The sequence below is a fragment of the Macrobrachium nipponense genome, chromosome 10, assembly GCF_015104395.2.
Source record: "Macrobrachium nipponense isolate FS-2020 chromosome 10, ASM1510439v2, whole genome shotgun sequence".
NCBI classification, from domain to species: domain Eukaryota; kingdom Metazoa; phylum Arthropoda; class Malacostraca; order Decapoda; family Palaemonidae; genus Macrobrachium; species Macrobrachium nipponense.
Window position 1 is genome coordinate 103,518,731 of NC_087204.1, and position 25,000 is coordinate 103,543,730.

The following is a 25,000-nucleotide window of genomic DNA, read 5'->3' on the forward strand; positions in this document are numbered from 1 at the left end:
TGGCTCAGCGACAACCAGATCCGCTGCCTGGTCCCCGAGATCTTCCGAGACCTGGTCAACCTGGAGGTGCTGAACCTGGGGTATAACGAGATCGACCAGTGGTACGAGCCCATCCTTCAGCGGAGCCAGAAACTGACCTTCCTCTCGCTGGAGAAGAACTCCGTGAAGGTTCTGACGGAGGCCATGGTCGAGGACTTCCAGATCAAGAGCCTGGAGAGCATCAACCTCAAAAACAACATTCTTCTTTGCAACTGCAGCCTGGCCTTCTTCAACGGCAGCCTCGACACGTCCATATTCGTCGACTTCTCCAGCTACGACTGCTGCAAGAACAACAAATACTACAACGTCTCCGTGGTCCTTCAGGAGCTCGACTGCCCCGACGACTCCGCCAGTAAGGGGGACGACGACCCCGAGGCCGCCACAGTCTTGGAGATGAAGCTCGTCATCGGGATCGTGGTGGCTCTTCCCGCCGTCGTAGTCTTCGCTTTTCTGGTGATCTACAAAAGGAGGTGGTAAGTAATTTGAGAGATATTTTGTATCGACTGACATCTATACTACAAAATTCTCGATATGACTCGAGTAAGCGACATCTGTTCTGTTCGAATATAATAGAATATTTTCACAATAGAGTACAATAATTACTGTTTTTGAATAGCCAGTATTAATTTTGTAAGTAATATCACAATTAATATCTAGTTAAGAAAAAAAATAAGTTTTAAAGTCTAGTTAATAATAAAAAATAAAGTCCAGTAATTTGTAAATATTGTAGGTGTACATTTTTGAAATATTTTGTAATACCTTACTTATGTAAATGACATGTAATATTTTTCTAATAAAAGTTAAACATATATATATATATATATATATATATATATATATATATATATATTATATAGTAGAATATAGAGTTTAGGTCGAAGGTCAAGCACGGAGACCTACGAGGTCATTCCTCGGTAGAACGGAAATTGACAATAAAAACGTTTGAAAGTGTCCCAAAGGGACTTTTGAGAAAAAAACTTTTCTTTACTTTTTACTAAATCACTGAACCAAGTACCTCATTCTAAGTGTCCCTACAAGCCTTTGAGACAATAAAACTCTACTTTTTACTAAATCACTTAACCAGGTAACTCATTCTAAGTGTTCCAACAAGCCTTTGAGAAAAATAAAACTGTCTCTACTTTTTACTAAATCACTTAACCCGGTAACTCATTCTAAGTGTCCCAACAAGCCTATGAGAAAAATAAAACTGTCTCTACTTTTTACTAAATCACTTAACCAGGTAACTAATTCAAAGGACCCTAACAGGACTTTCAGAAAAAAAATCCTGTCTCTACAAAACCAGTTATATCAATCCACCAGGAAACTAATTCAAAAGGACACCCCCCCCCCCTCAACAGGTACATCCGCTACATTGTATACTCCATGAAATCCGGGATGAAGATGTACAAGGAGGACGATGACAGCTACCTCTACGATACCTTCGTCTGCTACTCCCAGGCGGACAGACAGTGGGTCTTCGAGCACCTCCTCAGGAAACTGGAGGACATGGCAAAGTATGTAGAACACAACGAGGCCATTAGAGGCTCTCTTGGTTGACGAGAGAGAAAGAGAGGCGGGGGGAGGGGAGGGAGGTGTCAATTACAAAAGTGGCCATAGGATATAGACCATGTACTTGAGAGAGAGAGAGAGAGAGAGAGAGAGAGAGAGAGAGAGAGAGAGAGAGGTGGAGGGGAGGGAGGGGGTGTCAATTACAAAGTTGGTGAAAGGATATAGAACATGTACTTGAGAGAGAGAGAGAGAGAGAGAGAGAGAGAGAGAGAAGGTAAGATGACTCATAAAATATATAACTTTTTAGAGAGAGAGAGAGAGAGAGAGAGAGAGAGAGAGAGAGAGAGAGAGTACAGATGAATCAAGTAAATGAATTTCGATCTTTTGCAGGAGGAGAAAAATGAGTTTTTTTCCCGCTCGTGAGAAGGGTACTCCCACTTTAAACTACTCTGAAATTAACCGCCCACTTGACCACTTTGAAGTCGGGGATGTGCTTTCATTTGACACCACTCAGAGTACCGAAATAGCTCAACCTTATGTCAAAACAACAAAGAACGCACCCATTCTTGCTCGACAGCACATGAACTGAATGTGTCAACCTGCCATCCATACTATTTGTAGACTTAGCACCAATCCTAAAATAATCTGTCAAATTTGAATCCCCAATATAACAATCTGCCAAAACTGAATCGCCAATATAAATATCTGCCAAAACTGAATCGCCAATATACCAATCTGCTGAAATTGAATCGCCAATATAACAATCCGTCAAAACTAAATCGCCAATATAAATATCTGCCAAAATTTAATCACTGATAAACCAATCTGTCAAATCTGAAACGCCAATATAAAAATCTGCCAAAATTGAATCTCCAATATAACAACCTGCCGAAATTGAATAGCCAATATAACGATCTGCCAAAATTGAATCTCCAATATAACAACCTGCCGAAATTGAGTAGCCAACATAATCTGCCAAAATTGAATCGCCAATATAACTATCTACCAAAACTTAATCATTAACATAAAAATCTGCCTAAACTGAATCGCCAATATAACAATCTGCCCAAAATTGAATGGCCACTATAACAATCTGCCAAAACTTCGTCGCCAATATAACAATCTGTCGAAACTAAATCGCCAATATAAATATCTGCCAAAACTGTATTGCCAATATAAAAATCTGTCAAATATGTATCACCACTGAGTGTCTGCCCATATGCATCACGATTAAAGCAACCATACGAAAACAATTTTTTAACAGCAAACTGAAAGAACACGACTACAAAATGATGCTGAATTAATTTCTTCTACAGGTACAGAGTGTGCGTTCATGAGCGTGACTTCGCAGTCGGACAGGAGATAACCGAAAACATCATTTACAGCGTTGAGAAATCAAGGAAGGTATGAAAATAAATTATTGCATGAACACATTTATAATAATAACAATGGGTGATCCGACCTCCAGCTTACTCAGGATGCGTGCAAGATTTTCCCATCACGCATGAGTTGTTACCATTATATTCCTAATTTAACGTAAATTAAAACGTGCTAAAATCTATGGTCATATAGATCCTTGTTTCACCGACGAAAATTAAAATAATTCCCTTTGTTTACAACTTTCTTTGCTCTAGATTTCAGTAAAGTTTATCTGCAAACAATCACCTGCCTCTAAGAGGGTCATCTGCATTCACTTTCCCAAACAAACTGTCCTTCGCAGGGGCATCGTCTATAGCCTTGTTTACGTATTCAGCAATATCAGTTAATTGTCGAGTTTTTTCTTCCCTAATTTTTTCATGACTTGTATGTCCTTGCAAAAAAAAAAAAAAATAAATAAATAAATAAATAATTTCTTCAGTTTTTGTTGATGATTTTGCCACACGATTATCTTGTTTAGTTGTAAAATACCTATAGTACTGACTTTAATTTATATTTAAAAGAGTGAAGACTTAAATTTTTAAAGAATAATCATTAGTTAAACAGTATTACTTATATTATATTTATTATTATATATATATATATATTATATATATATATATATATATATTCATTTATTTATATCACAGTTTGTAACAACTCCTAACTAAACAACTGAATTTATATCCACAACAACGAAAACTGATATTAATAAAAAAAAAATAAGTGGTCAACCATAATCATAAAAATATCATGATTGTAAAACAAATAACATCAGACATAAAAAAAATTAACAATAGTCAAACACAATTATAAATATCAAAGTTAAAAAACCCCTTCTTCACTAGAGCCTTGAACTAAGAGTAATAAAAAAAATAATCATTACTCAAACATGATTATAAGTATCAAAAGCAGAACGCAATCACTGGGTGCACCGTGAAAGCGGGGAATGTTGTGAACAGACAGATGGTATTGATCATCTGCAGAGTCGGTTAATTTACCAAAAGGTCTGACGTAACACAGGGCAGTCTTTATCGTTTCTTGAAACAATAGGTGTTTGATTGTCTGCAGAGCGAGTTTTACACAGGAGAGAGAGAGAGAGAGAGAGAGAGAGAGAGAGAGAGAGAGAGAGAGAGAGAGAGAGATACCAATTACAAGTGGTCATAGCATATAGAGCACGTCTTTCAAAAGAGAGAGAGAGAGAGAGAGAGAGAGAGAGAGAGAGACCTTACCTTACCTTACAGACCTTACATCTTGTTCGGGTTGCCCCAGGTCCCTCAGTGTGAGGCACCTCTAATGTCTACCAGAGAGTTGCTAGTACATCTTCCGGTATATTTTGCATCTTCCAATCTTGGATGGTCTGGGATGCAGTTTAGATATTTGTCGAGCTTATTCTTAAACACATCTACGCTCACTCCTGATATATTCCTCAGATGAGCTGGCAACGCATTGAATAGACGCTGCATTATCGATGCTGGTGCGTAGTGGATTAATGTCCTGTGTGCTTTCCTTATTTTTCCTGGTATAGTTTTGGGCACTATTAATCTACCTCTGCTTGCTCTTTCTGATATTTTTAGTTCCATGATATTTTCTGCTATTCCTTCTATCTGTTTCCATGCCTGAATTATCATGTAGCGTTCTCTTCTCCTTTCTAGACTATATAATTTTAAGAATTGTAGTCTTTCCCAGTAGTCAAGGTCTTTAACTTCTTCTATTCTAGCTGTAAAGGACCTTTGTACACTCTCTATTTGTGCAATATCCTTTTTGATAGTGTGGGTACCATATCATATTGCAATATTCAAGTGGGACTACGAACATATGTTTTATAAAGCATAATCATGTGTTCAGCTTTTCTGGTTTTGAAGTGCCGTAAAAACATTCCCATTTTTTGCTTTCATTTTTGCCAACAAAGTTGCTATTTGATATCATTTGCCATAAACATGGTTTCCTATTCATTCATCAACACCAAGGGTCTTTAACTGCTTCCTTATTTGTGATTGTCTCATTATTAGGTCCCCTATATGCATATAGCTTTCCTTCTCTGTCTCCATAATTTATGATTCAAATTTATCAGAGTTAAATACCATCCTATTTACCTCTGCCCAATCATATACTTTGTTAAGGTCTCTTTGTAGAGCGTTCCTATCTTATCATCAAGTAATTTCTCTACTTATTCTTGTGTCATCAGCGAAACTACTCACTACCGAATCCTTAACATTACTGTCTATGTCTTCAATCATAATAAACAAACAATATTGCAGCTAGCACCGTACCTTGTGGCACACCGGATATTACCTTGGTTTCATCCGATTTCTCATCGTTTGCAATAACTATCTGTTTTTCTGTTGTGTAAAAATTCTTTTAAACCATCTTCCTACTTTATCTACGATATTGTGTTTTCTAATTTTTCTTTGCTAATATATTATGGTCTACTTTGTCAAAAGCTTTTGCAAAGTCTAGATAAACCACATCTGTTTCATTTCCGCTTTTCATATTTTTGAATATGTTCTCACGGTGGACTAACAGTTGGGTTTGTGTACTTTTTCCCGGGTACGAAACCGTGTTGTCCTATATTAAACAAATTATTTTTTATTAAATGTTTCATAATATTTTCTTCATTACCCTTTCATACACTTTCATAATATGTGATGTTAGACTCACAGGCCTATAATTACTTGCCTCTAGTCTTTGATCCACTTTTGAAAGTAGGGGTGATTATATGCTAATTTGTGCTCATCATAAATCTTGCCTGTATCTACACTTTGTCTTAATAATATTGCAAGTGGCTTTGCGATAGAATGAAACTACTTTCTTTAACAAAATAGCAGGGACTCCATCCGGCCCTGCAGCAGCTCCATTTTAATTTCATTAATTGCCTGCACAATATCAGCTTCATTAATTTCTATGTCAGCTAAATATTCACTATTTTCTTCCCTTACTTCTATATCATTATCTATTCTAGGGGTGAATTCTCTTCTTATATCGTTCTGCCAGTATGTTTGCAAATTTCCTTTTTTTCATTCGTTAATCTCCCTTCAATTCTCAGAGGGCCTATTTCTATTCTCTTTTATTCATCTTCTTCGCATATGAGTATAATAGTTTGGGGTTTTGCTTGATATTTAATAGGGTTTTTTCTTCCAAGTCCCGTTTTTCATTTTCTTTGATTGTATAATCTTTTGTTCTGCATTTTTTCTATCTTACTTTTTAGTTCTATAACTTTCCATGCATTTTTTCTTTTGCAAGACCTTTTTCCACTTTCTGATTTTCTGGAACAAGATCCTTATGTCTCTTTGTATGCATGAATGATGTTTACTTTCTTTCTTCGGTATATATTTTTCCACTATTTTCTCCCAAATATTTTATTATTTTATAATAATATCTCGTATTTACCCTTATGTCATCACTTTACGAAAATGTTATCCCAATCTTTGTTTAATTCTTCATTAATTTCTGACCATTTTATATTTTTACTGTAGAAGTTGTATTTTCCATATCCTTCCCACTTTTTCATTTCTTGCTTATCTCTATTTTCACTTGCTTTGGAATGAACTGTTAATTCTATGACATTATGGTCTGAAATACTCGCATTATAAACTATTATTTCTTTAACATAATTCATCTCGTTCACAAATACTAGGTCTAAAGTATTTTCCTTTCTTGTTGGCAGGTGATTTATTTGTTGAATGTTGTATTCTAGTAGCATATCTAATAGCTTTTCAAATTGCCTCTTATCTTACAAGTGGTCATAGCATATAGAGCACGTCCTTCAAAAGAGAGAGAGAGAGAGAGAGAGAGAGAGAGAATGCAATTGTACTTACATTACTGCACGCACGCAAGGGGTCTAGGTGACTGAGTGCCTTGCAACAGAACGAAATAAATTCTGTATTGACTGATCCAAGCATATACAGTACTGTACAAACATTGTCTCAACTCCAAGGTTTTTATGACGTCACAAACACTGACTTTTTTTTCTTTTTTTTCACCCTCTATACGACCAACCAGAATAGACAAAATACAGTACAAGGTCTCTAATGCAATGCGTTCATGTTAAAGAGAGAATAAAAAGATTCATACACACACACACACACTCACACACATATATAGTATATATATATTACTAGAAGGACCTCATTAAAACTGGATGGGATCTAGCGGAGTGATTTATTCAAAAATTTACAAGCTTGTCCTTGAAAGCTTGTAACTTTTTCTAAAATAAATAACTCCGCTAGATCCCATTCAATTTTAATGAGGTCCTCTTAGTAATTGTACCATTGCACAGGACAATTGTGTGTGTGGTAAGTTAATAAATATATTATATATATATATATATATATATAATATATATATATATAATATATAATATATAGTATATATATATATATATATATAGATATATATATATATAATAATTCCAACCAGGTCTCAGTGAAGACTTCTTATCCTTATTTGCATTTCTATCATTCTCCTTTTTTTTATTTTTAAATTTCCTGTTACCCATTTAAGAAATACACACTCTACTGTCATCACACCCCCTTAGTAGACATTCCATCCTGAGTTGTGCAAATTGCGACAGCCGTTCTTCATTGCTCAACTGCCTCAAATGCTGTGAGAATCTAATAAAATACAAAACTCAGGCCAAAGGCCAAGCAAGAGCTGGGACCTACGATGAGGTCATTCAGCGCTGAAACGGAAATTAAGAGTAAAGCGGTTTGAAAGGTGCAACACGAGAGGAAAACCTCACAGTAGTTGCACTCTGAATCAATTGTTAGTGAGAGTGAAAAGTCAGATGGAAGAAAGTGAATACGGGGGTTACAGCTAAAGAAATGAAAGGGGTTGCAGCTACGGGCCTAAGGAACGCCGCAGAGAACTTTATAAGCAATAAGTGCACTAAGTGAAGCGCACTGACGGTACTGCTACTCTTACGAAGTCAAATGCTATGAGAACTCAGAAGATATAAATGAGACTCATAACTTGCCCTCGTGGACTGCTGCCACCAAAAAAATGACAGAAAGAGATTAGAGGCAATCAGATAAAACAACAACACAGACTCACGGCCAATCTTCGGAACCATTATCTGATAAGGATATTTTCGACGTTGCTCAGTGATAAAGGAAGAACATTGTTGAGAATAATAATAATTAGCACCCACTGAAGAATACAGTATATAAACACAGTGTTAGCTAAGATATTTCTTTCCATTGTTAGATAATAGTTTTAAAATATTCATATTTAGGTAAAGGACAAGAAGTCGAAAGGACTTGCAGTCCTCCATTGTTTCCCTTTCCTTCGAGGAATTTGCCCTGCTATATATATATATATATATATATATATATATATATATATATAGATAGATAGATAGATAGATAGATAGATACAGATACACAGACACACACCCACATAGCAAACATATCAGGAGTAGGTTCACAATGATCTATTCCTCATCCAGCTACAATAACATTGCACGCTTGTCACGCCCCAATGATATTCCATTCACTAACTTCGCCCTTCTCCCTTTCCTTCCCCATCCTCCCCCCTCTCCTCCCACTCTTCCCGCAGGTCATCGTGGTGCTGACGCCCTCCTTCGTCGCCAGCAGCTGGTGTATGTTCGAACTGCAGATGGCGAGCAACAAGATCCTCGACGAGAAGAAGTCGAAGTTGATCCTGATCCTCCTGGAGGAGATTCCGGCCAAGGACCAGTCGAAGAAGCTGCGGCTCCTCCTGAAGACGAGGACCTACATCACGTGGGAGAAGTCCGAGGAGCAGCATAGGTTCTTCTGGGCCAGGCTCTTCAGGGCGATTGCCAAGCCTTCGGACACCGAGGGGCTGAGGACTGTCTCCTCCAGCGCGGAGCTGGTCGGGTCCTCCTCGACGTCCTCCTCGACGTCCGGGTCTCTGGAATCGTCTTCTTCTTCTGTATCTCCTTTCCCTCCTCCTTCTCCTCCTCCTCCTTCTTCTTCTTCTTCTCTCGCTCCGTACACAAACTTCACTCTGGACGAAAGTGATGTGACCAATATTCATTTATGAAGCGCCTCAGTGGCGTGGTCGGTATGGTGTTGGCGTACCACCTCGGAGGTCGCGTGAGTTCGATTCTCGGGCATTCCACTAAAGGGCCAGAGATGTGTATTTCTGGTGATAGAAGTTCACTCTCGACGTGGTTCGGAAGTCACGTAAAGCCGTTGGTCCCGTTGCTGAATAACCACTGGTTCCATGCAACGTCAAAACACCATACAAACAACAAATATTCATTTATGAAATTCAGTACTACTCATTCGTTGATATTTCTGATATTTCACCTTCTTAGGGTAAGTTAAAAACATACAATATACATAGTCTGTAAGTAGGTGTATTTATATTTGTATATCCAGAGATTTGCGGTTATATCTTTACATCCAAATAATAATTATTATATAGAAACACACATAAAATATATGTAAATGTATATATACATATATATAGTCACCACCCCAAAAAAAAAATATTGTCCTCTCATTACTGTATCACAACAATTCACGAATCACTATACGTCACTATCAATTATACCTCCCTTTTACAGTGCAGTATTGTGCATCATTCCTCTTCAGCACTTTATAACGAAGCCCCTATTTTGTCAGTTATGTTGGAAGACTTTTCAGAGAAAACTATCTCATTTAATATAACCTATCGAACTCCAGAATTTTCCTGAAAGCGATCTTAGCTTACATATTGTCCACTTTAACTTTTAAAAGTATCTTTCCTTCAGAATCTGAATTCACCGCCGTGATATAACATTATAATATGACCATTTCCAAGTCAAATAACATTTTGCATCAAACTCTTAGCGAAAGAAGATTTATACTGCGGTACAATTCCGTGACCAGACTGGGAATACCAATAACGTATCAAATAGTATTCTGAAAAATGGAAAATCTGTATATATATATATATATTTCTTGCAGGTATCTTCATACCGACGAAGTTTTTTCCGATTCTCGTTCGTCAATTTCTGGTGAAATATACGCAGACTTCCTTCTTCCATTTATTGAATTTTGTCACGACAGCTGTTTCGCCTTATGGCATTATCAAGCGACTACTGACTTACAATCTGACCTTTCGGCCTATTTATCTCATCGTGTGGGAGGTATGACCTCGAGGTATGGGTACTGGTTAGTCTAGGGATTAACAGCTTAAGGGCGTTGTTTTAGTTACAAAGAATATAAGGACATATGTACTGCGACAATAAGAGTGAAAGTTTAAACAGTGGTTAAATAAATATTCAAAATACAATGCCATGTGCTAGAGTTTCCTTAAATGTATGTTTAAAATTTAATATGTTACATGTTGGTTTTAGATAAAAATTACAAAATTACATACAGGAATGAAAATGAATATAGAAATCTAAATACGGGAGTACAAATATATGTATATATTTTATAGCATGCATAAAGGTACAAGAGATAATTTCTGTTTATACATAAATGTGTATGATTTAAATTTGAGTGTGTGTGTGTGTGTGTATGTCCAAAATGGTCTACGTTGGTTAACGGTTGCTGATTCGTGTTGGGCGGGGTCTCAGCGACCTGAGTAAGGATGTTACTTGACTTTCGCTGACGCTGGGTCTTCTCATGCCTTCCAAGGGGCGCGATGTTCTCGGTGGATTGGGGGTGGGGCGCGCTGTCTGGTCCCTGTTGGCTTGGGTATTCCTTCTCCTGCTGGAGGGGAGTATATGGTCCGATTCTTGTTGGACGTTCAAGGTCGGCTTCTGAATAGCGATGCTCACTGCTTCAGTTATTAAGAGGCGACCGTAGTTGTCTTCTCTGTGTACGACCTGGGTGCCTTCTATGAGCTCTTGTAGAGATGGCTTCCTGTCGTGAACATCTATGTAATGTTGATGGATGGCCCCTTGATTTCTATGAGCAGCAGACGTCTCCGAAGGGTCGTTGTAGTGTGCCCGATGTAGTTTTGGCTGTGAGGTTTACACACCTCCTCTGGACAAGTAAATTTGTAAACTACATTCGTGCACATCTCCTTCGGTCCCCCCGGAGCGGTGCTGTTCTTCATTATTAAGGCTGCTACAAGGTTGGGCTTACTATATATCCTGAGGCTTATTTTATGGTAAGGGGCTTTTGGGGTTACGCCTCTGTTTATTATCCCGCGTAGTGTGCAGCAATCCTCCTTGTATGCAGACCCATAATGTACACGATGGTAAATAATCAAGTTTTCCTCGTTTTTCGCCATGGTGTTGGGTTGGTAAATTCGTCCATTTTCGTTTTTATTGCTGCTTCGATAATTGATCTGCATACCCGTTGTTTGTCAGCAGTTGGCGAATTCGGTCGAGTTCGTTATGTATATCTTTCCATGATGAGCTGTGTGTTCTGTTGACATACGCACTCGCGACAGACTTTTTATATGCGTCCGGGCACTCCCCCGCGTCGTTCAAGCAACGCCCAGCGTTCGTTGCTTTCTTTGTTATAAACGGCTTTAGTTCTTAAAACTGCTCCTTCTTGTTGTTTTACCAGGACATCAAGAAATGGCAAAGTCTTCTGCTGGCTGTGCTCTGTGATGAAGTTGAGCACTGAGTTTCTTTTCAGAGCATCTGCTAGTTTTTTGGTATCTTCAGGCTCTTTTATTGTGACGAATATATCGTCGATGTACCGCCCATAATAAATCTAGTTTTAGATGTTCTCTAAAGGGTTCCCATTCTTCGACGGTGGCATGTACTATATTTGCAAAGAGGACCCCTAGTGGGGGATCCCATGGCGACTCCGTCTACTTGTCGAAAATAATTCCCCCTTGAGAGAGAGGAAAGGGGCTTCTGTAGTGCTAGCTTTCAGCATCTCTCGGAGGACATCTTCGGAAATGGGCAGCGGGTTCTTCTCGGACCTGTATACCACGATCAAGAATGATGTCGATCGTTTCTTCGACGGGAACGTTCGTAAACAAACTCTCCACGTCGAGTGAGGCAATGTCGTCTTCTGGTCCTTTTTCCTGTAGGGAGATCAATAAACTCCACCGCTGATTTCAGTGAATATGCACCGGGTATGTAAGGTACCAGCAAATCATTCAGGACTTTCGCTATCCTATAGGTTGGGGATGTCATCTGAGAGATGATGGGCCTTAGGGGTTGCCTGCCTTGTGTGTTTTCACTGTTCCGTAGCAGTAACCGGCCCATAGTCTCCTTTTACCTTGGGAATTTTACGACGTCTTGCTGATTGTTGGCCCCCCTAGTCACAAGCCTCGACACTTTCTTTCTGAGGTCCTCGGTGGGGTCTTTTGTCAAGCGTTGGAATTTGGAAGTGTCCAGGAGGATCCTATCCATCTTTTCAAAATAATCACTTTTCTTCATCACTACGTACACTGATGATTTGTCACCTTTCCGTATGATATTGTCTGGTTGCTCGTAGTTCTTTAGCGGCTTCCCTCTCTCCTTGGTGATTAATTGGCTTCGGAAATGTCCTCTCTGTCGTCCTGCTTCTCCAACAAGTTCATCAATGACGGTAGGTGTTAGTTCTAGCTTACCATCATCTCGGAGTTGTAAAAGTCGGTCTATAAGGGCCTCCGTTTTCTATTCTCTTGGCTTCAGTGTGTGGTTTCTTGGCATAGTGGCACTGCAGACCCAGGTTCAGGAGGGACCTTTGATGGGGGCTAAGGTCAATTCCAGCCAGGTTGACGAAGCATCTTTGTGTTCCTCACTTCTCACGGGGCCCCCATGAAGGATGAGTAGCTTCTTGTTGTGCCTCGTTGTCACCACCTGTCTGTTATTTCCTCTTCTCTAACTCAAGCAGGTCACGTGCTTTTGTTGGTCATCTAGTGGGCTGTTAATGCAGAAATCTTCTTTTCCCAAACGTTTTTCTCTTCTCAACTTCAAGTTGCTGGATTCTTTTTGCTGCGGAATTTTCCTTCTATACGGTGTCGGAGTATCTTCTCTACCTCCCTCCATCGTGTCCATGCCCGGCCACTTCTTTTCCAATACTTTTAGGGCATAGTTTTTCTCTAATACAATTTTCGTTAAAAGCAATTGCTTTAGTGGCATCAATAAGTTTCTTGCAGGTATCTTCATACCGACGAAGTTTTTTCCGATTCTCGTTCGTCAATTTCTGGTGAAATATACGCAGACTTCCTTCTTCCATTTATTGAATTTTGTCACGACAGCTGTTTCGCCTTATGGCATTATCAAGCGACTACTGACTTACAATCTGACCTTTCGGCCTATTTATCTCATCGTGTGGGAGGTATGACCTCGAGGTATGGGTACTGGTTAGTCTAGGGATTAACAGCTTAAGGGCGTTGTTTTAGTTACAAAGAATATAACGGACATATGTACTGCGACAATAAGAGTGAAAGTTTAACAGTGGTTAAATAAATATTCAAAATACAATGCCATGTGCTAGCGTTTTCCTTAAATGTATGTTTAAAAATTTAATATGTTACATGTTGGTTTTAGATAAAAATTACAAAATTACATACAGGAATGAAAATGAATATAGAAATCTAAATACGGGAGTACAAATATATGTATATATTTTATAGCATGCATAAAGGTACAAGAGATAATTTCTGTTTATACATAAATGTGTATGATTTAAATTTGAGTGTGTGTGTGTGTGTGTGTATGTCCAAAATGGTCTACGTTGGTTAACGGTTGCTGATTCGTGGTTGGGCGGGGTCTCAGCGACCTGAGTAAGGATGTTACTTGACTTTCGCTGACGCTGGGTCTTCTCATTGCCTTCCAAGGGGCGCGATGTTCTCGGTGGATTATATATATACTATATATATATAATAAACTATATATATTATATATATGAATGATTTATATGAATCACGGTGATGTGTTAATTATTCATATATATATATATATATATATATATATATATATATATATATATATATATATATATATATATATATATATATATTATATATATATATATATATATATATATATATATATACATATACATACATACATACCCAAAACAAACGCCTGACTAGAGAGAGCTTTCGAAACTCCAAGTAAAACGCTGAATACTGTATATAATTCTTGAACGAATTCTTCAGTGTATCAGCGAATATAGAAGTATAGAATATTTTTATTTGCTTTTCTCAAGTGCGTTTTCGACACCCATTTTTAAATTTAGGTCTGGCGGACTGTAATAAAACAGAATTCAAAAATTGATTTTTTTGGTGGGAGGGGCGTGATTTTTCCCAGGAATTTTATTCGAAACTTTACAAAAAATATTCACAGTAATATTCTCAGCTTTCAGAACTTTCTCTCTCTCTCTCTCTCTTTCTCTCTTATCGAGTTCCACATGACGGTGAAGGAACGAGTATTGTGATGACAGCTGACGCAAATAGTGGTGAATGGTGATGTCCTCTGTGAACATTCCTTTATAGAAGTTAGTGATGACGATGCTGTTGTAGTGAGAATCATTAGACAGTGAGGATAGTGACACTCATATATAGAAAACAGATAGCGATGGACCGTTAACGAAAATAGTGAATAATAATGGTAATCATGAAGATAGTAATGGAGATGCAGACACAGTAAATAATAAGATAGTGAGGATGGTGATAACCATATGGTGAAAGCAGATGGTGAATGAGAAGGCTGGACTGAAAAGTGGATCACCGCAGAGGGACCGGTGAAGAAAATGGTGAATAGTGATGATTATGAAGATACTAATGACGATGATAATACAGTGACACAGTGAATAATAAGATGTTGGGGATGGTGATAGTCATATGGTGATGGAGAAGCCTGGACTGAAAAGTAGATCACAACAATGGCACCGTTGATGAAAATAGTGAATAATGATGATAATGATGACAGGTTATATAAATGATGAAACGAGCGCTCATGGATGGCGACAGATAGTGATAGATAGCAGTATAATGATGATGATGAAAATCCCCGTCACTTTAAAATCACCATTACTTGCAAACAGTGCCGATAAGACTTATCAGACCCTTTTCTCTCTTTCTTCTCATTCTCTCTCTCTCTCTCTCTCTCTCTCTCAAAAAATAAATACATAAATAAATAAATAAATAAAAATACTCTCTCTCTCTCTCAAAAAAATAAATAAATAAATAAATAAATAAATAAAATAAAAATCTCTCTCTCTCTCTCTCAAAAAAAAAAAAAAAAAAAAAATAAAAAAAAAAAAAAAAAGTCCCCAAGGACCCTCTCCCAAATGCAATAGCGGGTCCTGAACGTTCCTGCGCATAGGAATCCCCCGATAAATAAAGCTCTAATATAAAAGGACACGCCCCCCAACCGGGGAATCGACTCTCCGCCCCTCCTGGAGGAAGCAATCATAGTCTAGTCGTTTTATTTAAAAAGTTTCCGCACTGAATTTCCCGACAAGTTGAAAAGAACAGAGAGAGAGAGAGAGAGAGAGAGAGAGAGAGAGAGAGAGAGAGAGAATTTGCTTGGCCAAGCGGTGGAATGAGAGAGACAGGGGCAGAGAAACAGGGATTTGGCCGCTTGAAAAGGAGAGAGAGAGAGAGAGAGAGAGAGAGAGAGAGAGAGAGAGAGAGAGAGAGAGAGAGAGATGCTTCCGGAAAACGTATAGTGTCAGAATAAAATCTAGCAGATTGTCTTTGAATTCAATGACGACTTTGAAAATCCGAAGGAAGAGTAAATAATAATACTAATAATAATAATAATAATAATAATAATAATAATAATAATAATAATAATAATATTAATTGACAGATAAGACATACAGACAGACGGGGACACAGCTATTTGAAAGCTTCTTAATTTCCTGCATTTATAATATTACTCATATATTTTTGCTTATTTTTCATTCCTCTTTCATTCCCGCATACGTCAATTCAACACTTTTTGCTTTCACGGGAGCTCAGTAAATTGGTTATGTCAACTTGTCAAGTCGATCTGTTTATATTAATTATCTGTTTAAGTTTGTGCTATATGGTTTGTGTATGCATATAGCTGAACATGATATGTATATGTAATATGTACGTATGTGTATATATATATATATATATATATATATATATATATATATATAAATATATATATATATATATATATATCGTATATTTATCATCAATAATTACATAAAATTTGAACGTACTTATAAATTTATATAAAAAACATCACATCAATGTACTGTACTTGACTATGGAAACCGGACATAACAAAAACATATGGCATGCTAATAAATCAAACCATGATATTAATCCATATACCGAAGTAATACCACTAAAAAGAGAATAGGTGATTTTTAAACCTTACTTCCCCTTTGACTTATTAAGCATAAGGTTTATTATGAGACCGTTTATCTAATGACCGTATACGCATGAGGAGATGAAACTGCAGAGGATTAAGTAAATAGACTATGCTTCGTCTTTCTGTTTTATCTATATAAACGTTTTTTCTTCAGCTCCACCGACGACAAAAGCATGCAGTACGTGTTTTTATCTCTCTCTCTCCGTCTCGTATCTCTCTCTCTCTCTCTCTCTATATATTATAATATATATATATATATATATATATATATAATATATAATATATATAATATATATATATATATATATAATCTATATACATATATATATATATTATATTATATATAGTAGATATATATAGAATATAAGTATGCCTTTATTTATAACATAAATCACATTTTATATGTTTTGTGACCAAGTTTATTCACACATATATATAAATATATAAAATAACAATCACACACACACTGAATCACGACCACCTACCTCCTGGAGCTACGCCCCCCCCCCCCCTACCCCCCCCCCCCCCCCCCCTCCCTGCCCCGCCCCCAACCAAGACACCTTCGCGAAACCAGATCCCTCCCAGGGACCGACGAAGAGAGAATGATTCCAACCACCCCCCCCCCCCCCCCCCCCCCCCCGCCAACACTAAAACGAAAAGAGAATGACGCCCGTGGAAGAGACGGCCTTGGGGGGGAGGGGAGGGAGGGAGATGCCGCAGCGTCTCGTGAAGGCGGCGCAGACGGGAGGGGAGAAAGAAGAGGAAAGGATATACGAAAGTCTCCGATGAAGATCGCGAGGGATTAGGAAAAAGAAGAAGAACTGTGGATAAATGGAAGCATCCAGTGAAGAGATGGGAATTGCGGTGGTTTGGGAGTGACGTGTTGTTGTATTATGTGATGTATATTATAAAAATGAGTGGAAATGTATTTACTGTATAAAACTTAATATGAATGTATAGACAGATATATATGTATAAGTGTATAATATATATATATATATATATATATATATATATATATATATATATATATATACACATATGTACAATGTCTATATGTGTGTATGTTTGTAAATATATACATATGGTTTTATTTATACAGTGTCTAATATATATATATATATATAATATATATATATATATATATCTTTATATATATGTATATTATATATACAGGTATATGTATATATATACTATATATATATATGTATATATATATATATATATATATATATGTATATGTATATATATATATATATAGATATATATAATATATATATACGTGTATATATGATAAATAAGTATATCTATATATGTAATATATTCTCTTCTATATATGTAAACACACAAGCACACACACACATATATATAATATTTTGTGTGCACGTGTGTGCCCTGTATCTAATATGTACACTCACTCGATCATATACTCCTTGACACATGTTTATGGCGAATGCAGATTGCATGGCAGGTGCAAATGAAACGAATCTCAATAATTGTACTTTAATTTAAGGCGGCAGATGGAATTGGAGTCGCCTCCTCATCCCCTTTTGGTATTAATATAAACAGCAATTTTCATCTGTTAATGTGTTTCATTTTACAGCCTTCCTAGTGTTAATTGAATTTTTAAATAAGTAGTTTTAGAATCCTTCTTAATAAGGGAGGATTTCTTCGTATTAATTGAATTTTCAAGTCACCAGTTTAGAATCCTTCTTAATAAGTGAGGATTATTTTTTAAAGAAACTTCTTATGATGGCAAATGATAAGACAAATGAGCTGTACCAATGTATAATTAAATTTGGATTATAAGGGCAAGAATTGGACACTATTTTCATAATATCACGGGACATGTCATTAATCAGCTAAACAATATTCAGTTTGTGCTAACAAAAACCACAGAATGCATGGTAATAAAGAAAATAAATATACCACCGTCTTCTGGAGTAATGAAGAGAAAGTGGATATATATATATATATATATATATATATATATATATATATATATATATTATAGTATTTATATGAAAACCAAATTTTCTTAATGATTTGGAAATCAAACTACCATGTTGTATTATGCCACTTGTTATTCTTTGTTATTTTTCTTATATCATGTAGTTAACTATATACTTCTGTTTATTCAATAGCGGATCGGAGCGCTTACAGTTCAGTTGACCACGGGTTTCGTCTGCTATGGAATCGGCGGAGCAATACAAACAAGATGGCGGACGCTTTGTTTTGGCGCCCGGTTTAAAAACCCCGAAACCTACCTATAAAACGATAATGGGGGACCCTTTTGGGAACCGGGGCGGGTTTTTTGGTTTTGGGAGAAGTACATGCGAGTAAATGAAAAAACGGTAAGGGGGGAGCCATTGGGAAACCGGGTTTTTGGGTGGGGGAAACCCAGATGACGACAATGAACACGAAAAACAAAAACAACAAAACCCTAGCAGACGAAACCCGTTGCCAAGTAAACTGTAGGAGCTCACGTAACAACAAAAATGTAGGAGGTCCCGTCCCCCGTTGTGTTAGGCTAACCAAACGACGGCAATGAACACTAAAAACCACGAAACCCTAGCAAAAAAAACCAGTGGCCAACTAAACTGTTCGAACATGTGGACTTCTAGCGAACGTGAATGTTCGGATGTGTTGAGCGTGCCTGACTTCAGCAAAGCGGAAATAACAATGGCATGCTTAATTTTGGCAAAATAATTAAAATAACGTGCATTTACATTGATAACCTTACCTTGGAGATGTGCTAGTCGTCCAGAAATATAGAACTTAATAAGAGAAATCCGAGTCGTTCAAATCTTCTGGGTAGAGGATTTTTTTTTCTTTCTTGGCGGGACGGTTGTTTTCCGAGATGACTGAACAAGGGGAATTTGTTTTCATTAAATAACTAACTAGGGATCGTTCGTCTTGACACAAAATGTATATGTCTTCCAGTGTGACGGGAACGGCGGCAGCGAACGCCACGTGTGCGGAACACGACAAATTCTCGGCAGAAGAAGACATGGTAGTTATGACGAAGCACTGAACTGGCTGAGAATCAGGAACAGACTGAAGGGTCGAGGAAGGTCGGCAAGGTCCGTTCCAGGTACTAGTTATCCTAGCGGATAACTAGTACCTGGAAAATATGTATCGAAGAATGTAAAAAAATGTAGGTCATACAGATGAGTTGGGCAAGGAAAGAAATATCGAATAATGGGGAAAAAAATGTATCTCCTACCAGATTATGTTGGCACGGGTAAAACTATCGTGGGCAAGAGTCAAATATCGAATAATGAAAAAAAAAATGGAACTCCTGCAAATTAGTTGGCAAGCATGGGAAAAAAAAATAGAATAACGAAGGGAAAAAAATGGAGCTCTTACAGTTCAGTTGGGCATGGGTGAAAATATAGAATACTGTAAATTAAATTGGAGGTCCTAAAGATTGGTTGGGCAAGATTAAAAATATCGAAGAGAATCGGCGGACTAATACCAACAGGATGGCTGCCGTTTGTTGTGGCTTTCATGTTGATGCATGTTCGGGTTCAGTCCTGTGGGTTGGGTTCGGGTTTGGTCGGCTGGGGTCGGGTTTGGTCGGCTGCGGGTCATCTGCGAGAACTACTTACCCTTGGCGGAGGATTACGGACCGGGCAAAATGGTGTTTACACCCGGTCCGGTCAACTGAACTGTAATCTACCCGATATTTTTAATCTTGCCCAACTAATCTTTAGGACCTCCAATTTAATTTACAGTATTCTATATTTTCACCCCATGCCCAACTGAACTGTAAGAGCTCGTCCATTTTTTTCCCTTCGTTATTCTATTTTTTTTTTCCCATGCTTGCCCCAACTAATTTGCAGGACTTTCCATTTTTTTTTCATTATTCGATATTTTGACTCTTGCCCACGATAGTTTTACCCGTGCCAACATAATCTGTAGGAGATACATTTTTTTCCCCATTATTCGATATTTCTTTCCTTGCCCAACTCATCTGTATGACCTACATTTTTTTACATTCTTCGATACATATTTTCCAGGTACTAGTTATCCGCTAGGATAACTAGTACCTGGAACGGACCTTTCCCGACCTTCCTCGACCCTTCAGTCTGTTCCTGCTTCTCAGCCAGTTCAGTGCTTCGTCATAACTACCATGTCTTCTTCTGCCGAGAATTTGTCGTGTTCCGCACACGTGGCGTTCGCTGCCGCCGTTCCCGTCACGCTGGAAGACATATACATTTTGTGTCAAGACGAACGATCCCTAGTTAGTTATTTAATGAAAACAAATTCCCCTTGTTCAGTCATCTCGGAAAACAACCGTCCCGCCAAGAAAGAAAAAAAAAAATCCTCTACCCAGAAGATTTGAACGACTCGGATTTCTCTTATTAAGTTCTATATTTCTGGACGACTAGCACATCTCCAAGGTAAGGTTATCAATGTAAATGCACGTTATTTTAATTATTTTTCCAAAATTAAGCACGCCATTGTTATTTCCGCTTTGCTGAAGTCAGGCACGCTCAACACATCCGAACATTCACGTTCGCTAGAAGTCCACGTGTTCGAACGCAGTCCATGTGTTCGAGCAAACAACGTGGCCTTGACTTTAACCAATGTATTCTCGGAAATATTCATTTTGTTTAGTTATCAGTAAGGATATACGGGTGCCAGCCATATTTATGGACAAGTTATATTGGTTAGATATTTATAATTGTTAACTTACTACACAGGGGGGTCCAGGGGGGCGAAGCCCCCCGGCCAGGTAAGGACATGCAGACTTAGTTTGGTTAGGTCGGTTCCTTTGGTTAGGTAGCAATCACTGTTAATATACTATACTGGGGGGTCCAGGGGGGCGAAGCCCCCCGGCCAGGTAAGGACATGGAGACTAACTATGGTTAGGTTGGTTCCTTTGGTTAGGTAGCAATCACTTAATATACTATACTGGGGGGTCCAGGGGGGCGAAGCCCCTCGGCCAGGTAAGGGCACGCTGCCTAAGTTTGGTTAGGTTGGTTCGTTTGGTTACAATCACCGGAGCTCCTACAGTTTAGTTGGAACAGGAGCTCCTACAGTTTAGTTGGAACAGGAGCTCCTACAGTTTAGTTGGAACGGGAGCTCATACAGTTTAGTTGGCCACTGGTTTTTTTTGCTAGGGATTCGTGGTTTTTAGTGTTCATTGCCGTCGTTTGGTTAGCCTAACACAACGGGGGACGGGACCTCCTACATTTTTGTTGTTACGTGAGCTCCTACAGTTTACTTGGCAACGGGTTTCGTCTGCTAGGGTTTTGTTGTTTTTCGTGTTCATTGTCGTCATCTGGGTTTCCCCCCACCCAAAAACCCCGGTTTCCCAATGGCTCCCCCCTTACCGTTTTCATTAACTCGCATGTACTCTCCCAAACCAAAAAACCCCGGTTCCCAAAAGGGTCCCCCATTATCGTTTTTATAGGTTTCGGGGTTTTTAAACCGGGCGCCAAAACAAAGCGTCCGCCATCTTGTTTGTATTGCTCCGCCGATTCCATAGCAGACGAAACCCGTGGTCAACTGAACTGTAAGCGCTCCAAAATATCGAAGAGAATCGGCGGACTAATACCAACAGGATGGCTGCCGTTTGTTGTGGCTTTCATGTTGATGCATGTTCGGGTTCGGTCCTGTGGGTTGGGTTCGGGTTTGGTCGGCTGGGTCGGGTTTGGTCGGCTGCGGGTCATCTGCGAGAACTACTTACCTTGGCGGAGGGATTACGGACCGGGCAAAATGGTGTTACACGGTCCGGTCAACTGAACTGTAATCTACCCAGCGGATCTGCTTCCCATATTGGAAGGAGACCTTGGGTTTATGGATTCATTATTACACAACTAGGGTTGCAGTTAATAATAATACTGTAACTTATAATATAATAATATAATAGTTACTCCTCTTTCCATAGTCCAAAGCTGAGGAAACGAAAACCGTTTTCTTATGCTACACGATTTATAGAAAACGTTCCGGTAATTCAATCTTTACGATAAACTGATCAAGAAGAATAATTGTTCCGTGATCATATAATAATAACCGATTCAGCTTGTTGGGCGATCAACAAACATATCAGTGGAAGCGATAAAGGATATCAACGGTTCACTGTTGTGGTCTTGACGTAAAGCAAAAGACATTTGAGATTAAATGACCACTATAATTACTTAGAGGACTGTATTTATCTATGGGTTTAAATGATATCTAACTGAACCTCTCTGCTGCAATTTTATCAAAGGAAATTCTAAAGTATACTATTGATCTTTATTCGATTTCTGAATAGCTATGGCTGGTCACAGTATACTTCCAAGCTGATAAAATTTTCAACAATTACCAGGACAGTGGTAGACGCACCTGTCCTTAAACAGGAATGAATGGCATAGGAATCTTATGCCGAAGGTGAATAAGATTGTTCGGAATGGTAGGCCAGTTGATATTTTTCGCTTTAATTCAACTACAGTTCCAGTACGTCAAAGAAACTGTATCAGCATATAAAGGCTGTGCACACATTATATATATATATAAATAACTTGATCACGAAGTATATAAAACGTGATGCTATGTATAAATAAAGGCTTTTGCCACGAAGGGAAAAATGAAAAAGCGAGATAGCCGAGTACTTCCGGTCTTGTTCCGACCCTATCTTGCTTTTTCATTTTTTCCTTCGTGGCAAAAACCTTTATATACATAGCATTCAAAATGAAAAAGCGAGATAGTCGAGTACTTCCGGTCTTGTTTCCGACCCTATCTTGCTTTTTCATTTTTCCTTTCGTGGTAAAAACCCTTTATATATATATATATATACATATATATTATATATATATATATATATATATATATAATATATATATATATATATATATATATATGACTGCGGGCAGACAGCTAAACATAATTCATATTTGTAGATTGTACTTTTTACTTTAATATAATGTTTAAAAAAATAATAAATTTTATTCCAGACTGATGAAGTGCTAATCGCTTGGGCACGAACGTCTCTTAATAAATTGATCATGTGAGCTGTTGTCTTGCTGGAACCCCTGTTGGAATATATATATATATATATATATATATATATATATATATATATATATATATATATATATAATATATATATATATATATATATTATATATATATATATATATATATATATATCGTGTATACACACACGTGTTTGCGTGTGCTGTGTTACCGAAATAAAATAAAAAATAAAAAAAATAAAAAAAATTAAAAAAATAAAACAGATATTTCCTGCAAATTCGCAATTGTCCGTTTACGTATTCAAGAGCTAATTCAACATCTCGAAGGCTTTGTAACTGGAGTTCTCAGGTGCGGTCTGAGCGTAACCATTTAAGTATTAATGGTCGAGCGAATATTTTGAAACCGGGCTAATAGTAGTAGCATACGATAAGGTTAAAAGCGGAACCAATTCCAGTTCCCTCTCTCTTTCATTTGAAATGTTTTTATTCATGAATTCGCGGGAGGATCGAGGAGGAGAGGGTGGTGGAAAGAAGCGTTAGTTTTATTTGGAGCGATTTGAATTTTTGTTTTTATTTGTTTGCTTGTTTACAGAATTGCAATGACGTGTCTGTGTATGTGTAGCGTAACTGTGTATCTGCATCTGTCTTTTACACCACAAATACATAATATATATTATACATTTATACATAATACACATATATATATATATATATATATATATATATATATATATATATATATATATATCATACTGAACCTATTACTGGCATTTCTTACAATAGTGGAGCTCAAGTTACTAAACTCTCCAGTCTAAGAATTCGCTTTCATAGTTTCACTACAATTTTTCTTTTTTATTAAACATTCACACTTCACTTCCATAAAGGAGAGTTGGTTCAACAGTCAATAATTCACAACAACTTCCCTAGCTATTCAAAAGGTTTTGCATACAACAAGCAGAGTTTATTGCTTAACCTATTCTGTGATCCTGTCATAATAGAATTCAAGCCTCCCTTTCACAGGTTTTCAGCTACAATAATATTATTCTTATTCTTCAAATAGCGGCCGCTCGATACACCATCAATATTCACTTCATTATCCCAGGATTTTGTCCTTGCGTCTGGTATCTCTCCTCTAATTTGCATAACTTTATCCATGAGGAAATTAAAACAGCTATAAAGAGACATACCTACACACTCGTGTCAACTCCACTTGAACCCTAACCAGTCACTCACACGTTTGCAAAAAACGTATGCAAGTTTCCCTACTCGTTTTCTCTAAGCCTACGTATGAGCCACATACCATTTCCCTTCTATTTTCGAACTTAGCCTACGTCTAGTTCTTAATAAAAAGTCGATCCACATCATTCTTCTTCTTCATCTAAACCCAAAATGCTCTTTGTCTGTCAACCTTTCCGTCATCTGCCTTATTTTCTCAATAAATATCAGACCTTGTGGCTTTTTAAGAATGATAATGTCACAGTATATTTTCATGTAGACTGTTAGACAGATAGATAGAGACAGATAGATAGGTAGATGGGTAGATAGATAGAGAGATAGATATGTATGTACGTCCTTGTGTGCTTAATGTGCTTGATAGCTTTGCGTGTCAACAGAATTTAACATACTAAATCATTCGGCTCTTATTAAATGATTTTAATTGCAAACAAAGGCAGCTTACATTTTAATATAACAATTTAAAACAAAACCGGAAAACCATTTAAATAAATGTCAGTTACCCCAAAACGTTTTATAAAGTTTCATTTGAGTGTTTACAGAATTTAATGTATCAGTCTTTTGGCTTTTATGAAATGTTCTCAACTGCAAATAAAGGCATGTTATA

At 37.5% G+C, this 25,000-nt stretch overlaps 2 protein-coding genes across 2 annotated transcripts in view; one reads left to right on the forward strand and one right to left on the reverse strand.

Moving 5' to 3' along the window:
• Positions 1-9,602, forward strand: part of LOC135223850 (toll-like receptor 13) — a 22,103-nt gene extending 12,501 nt beyond the window's left edge. The window contains exons 7-10 of the mRNA XM_064262738.1: positions 1-512; positions 1,398-1,553; positions 2,865-2,952; positions 8,521-9,602. The exon at positions 1-512 is cut by the window's left edge and continues 424 nt beyond it. Coding sequence (XP_064118808.1) covers positions 1-512; positions 1,398-1,553; positions 2,865-2,952; positions 8,521-8,988 — 1,224 coding nt within the window. The 3' untranslated portion in view covers positions 8,989-9,602. The remainder of the gene's footprint in view (positions 513-1,397; positions 1,554-2,864; positions 2,953-8,520) is intronic.
• LOC135223851 (beta-1,4-glucuronyltransferase 1-like) overlaps positions 1-25,000 on the reverse strand; it is a 358,962-nt gene that overhangs the window by 188,439 nt on the left and 145,523 nt on the right. The window lies entirely within an intron of this gene.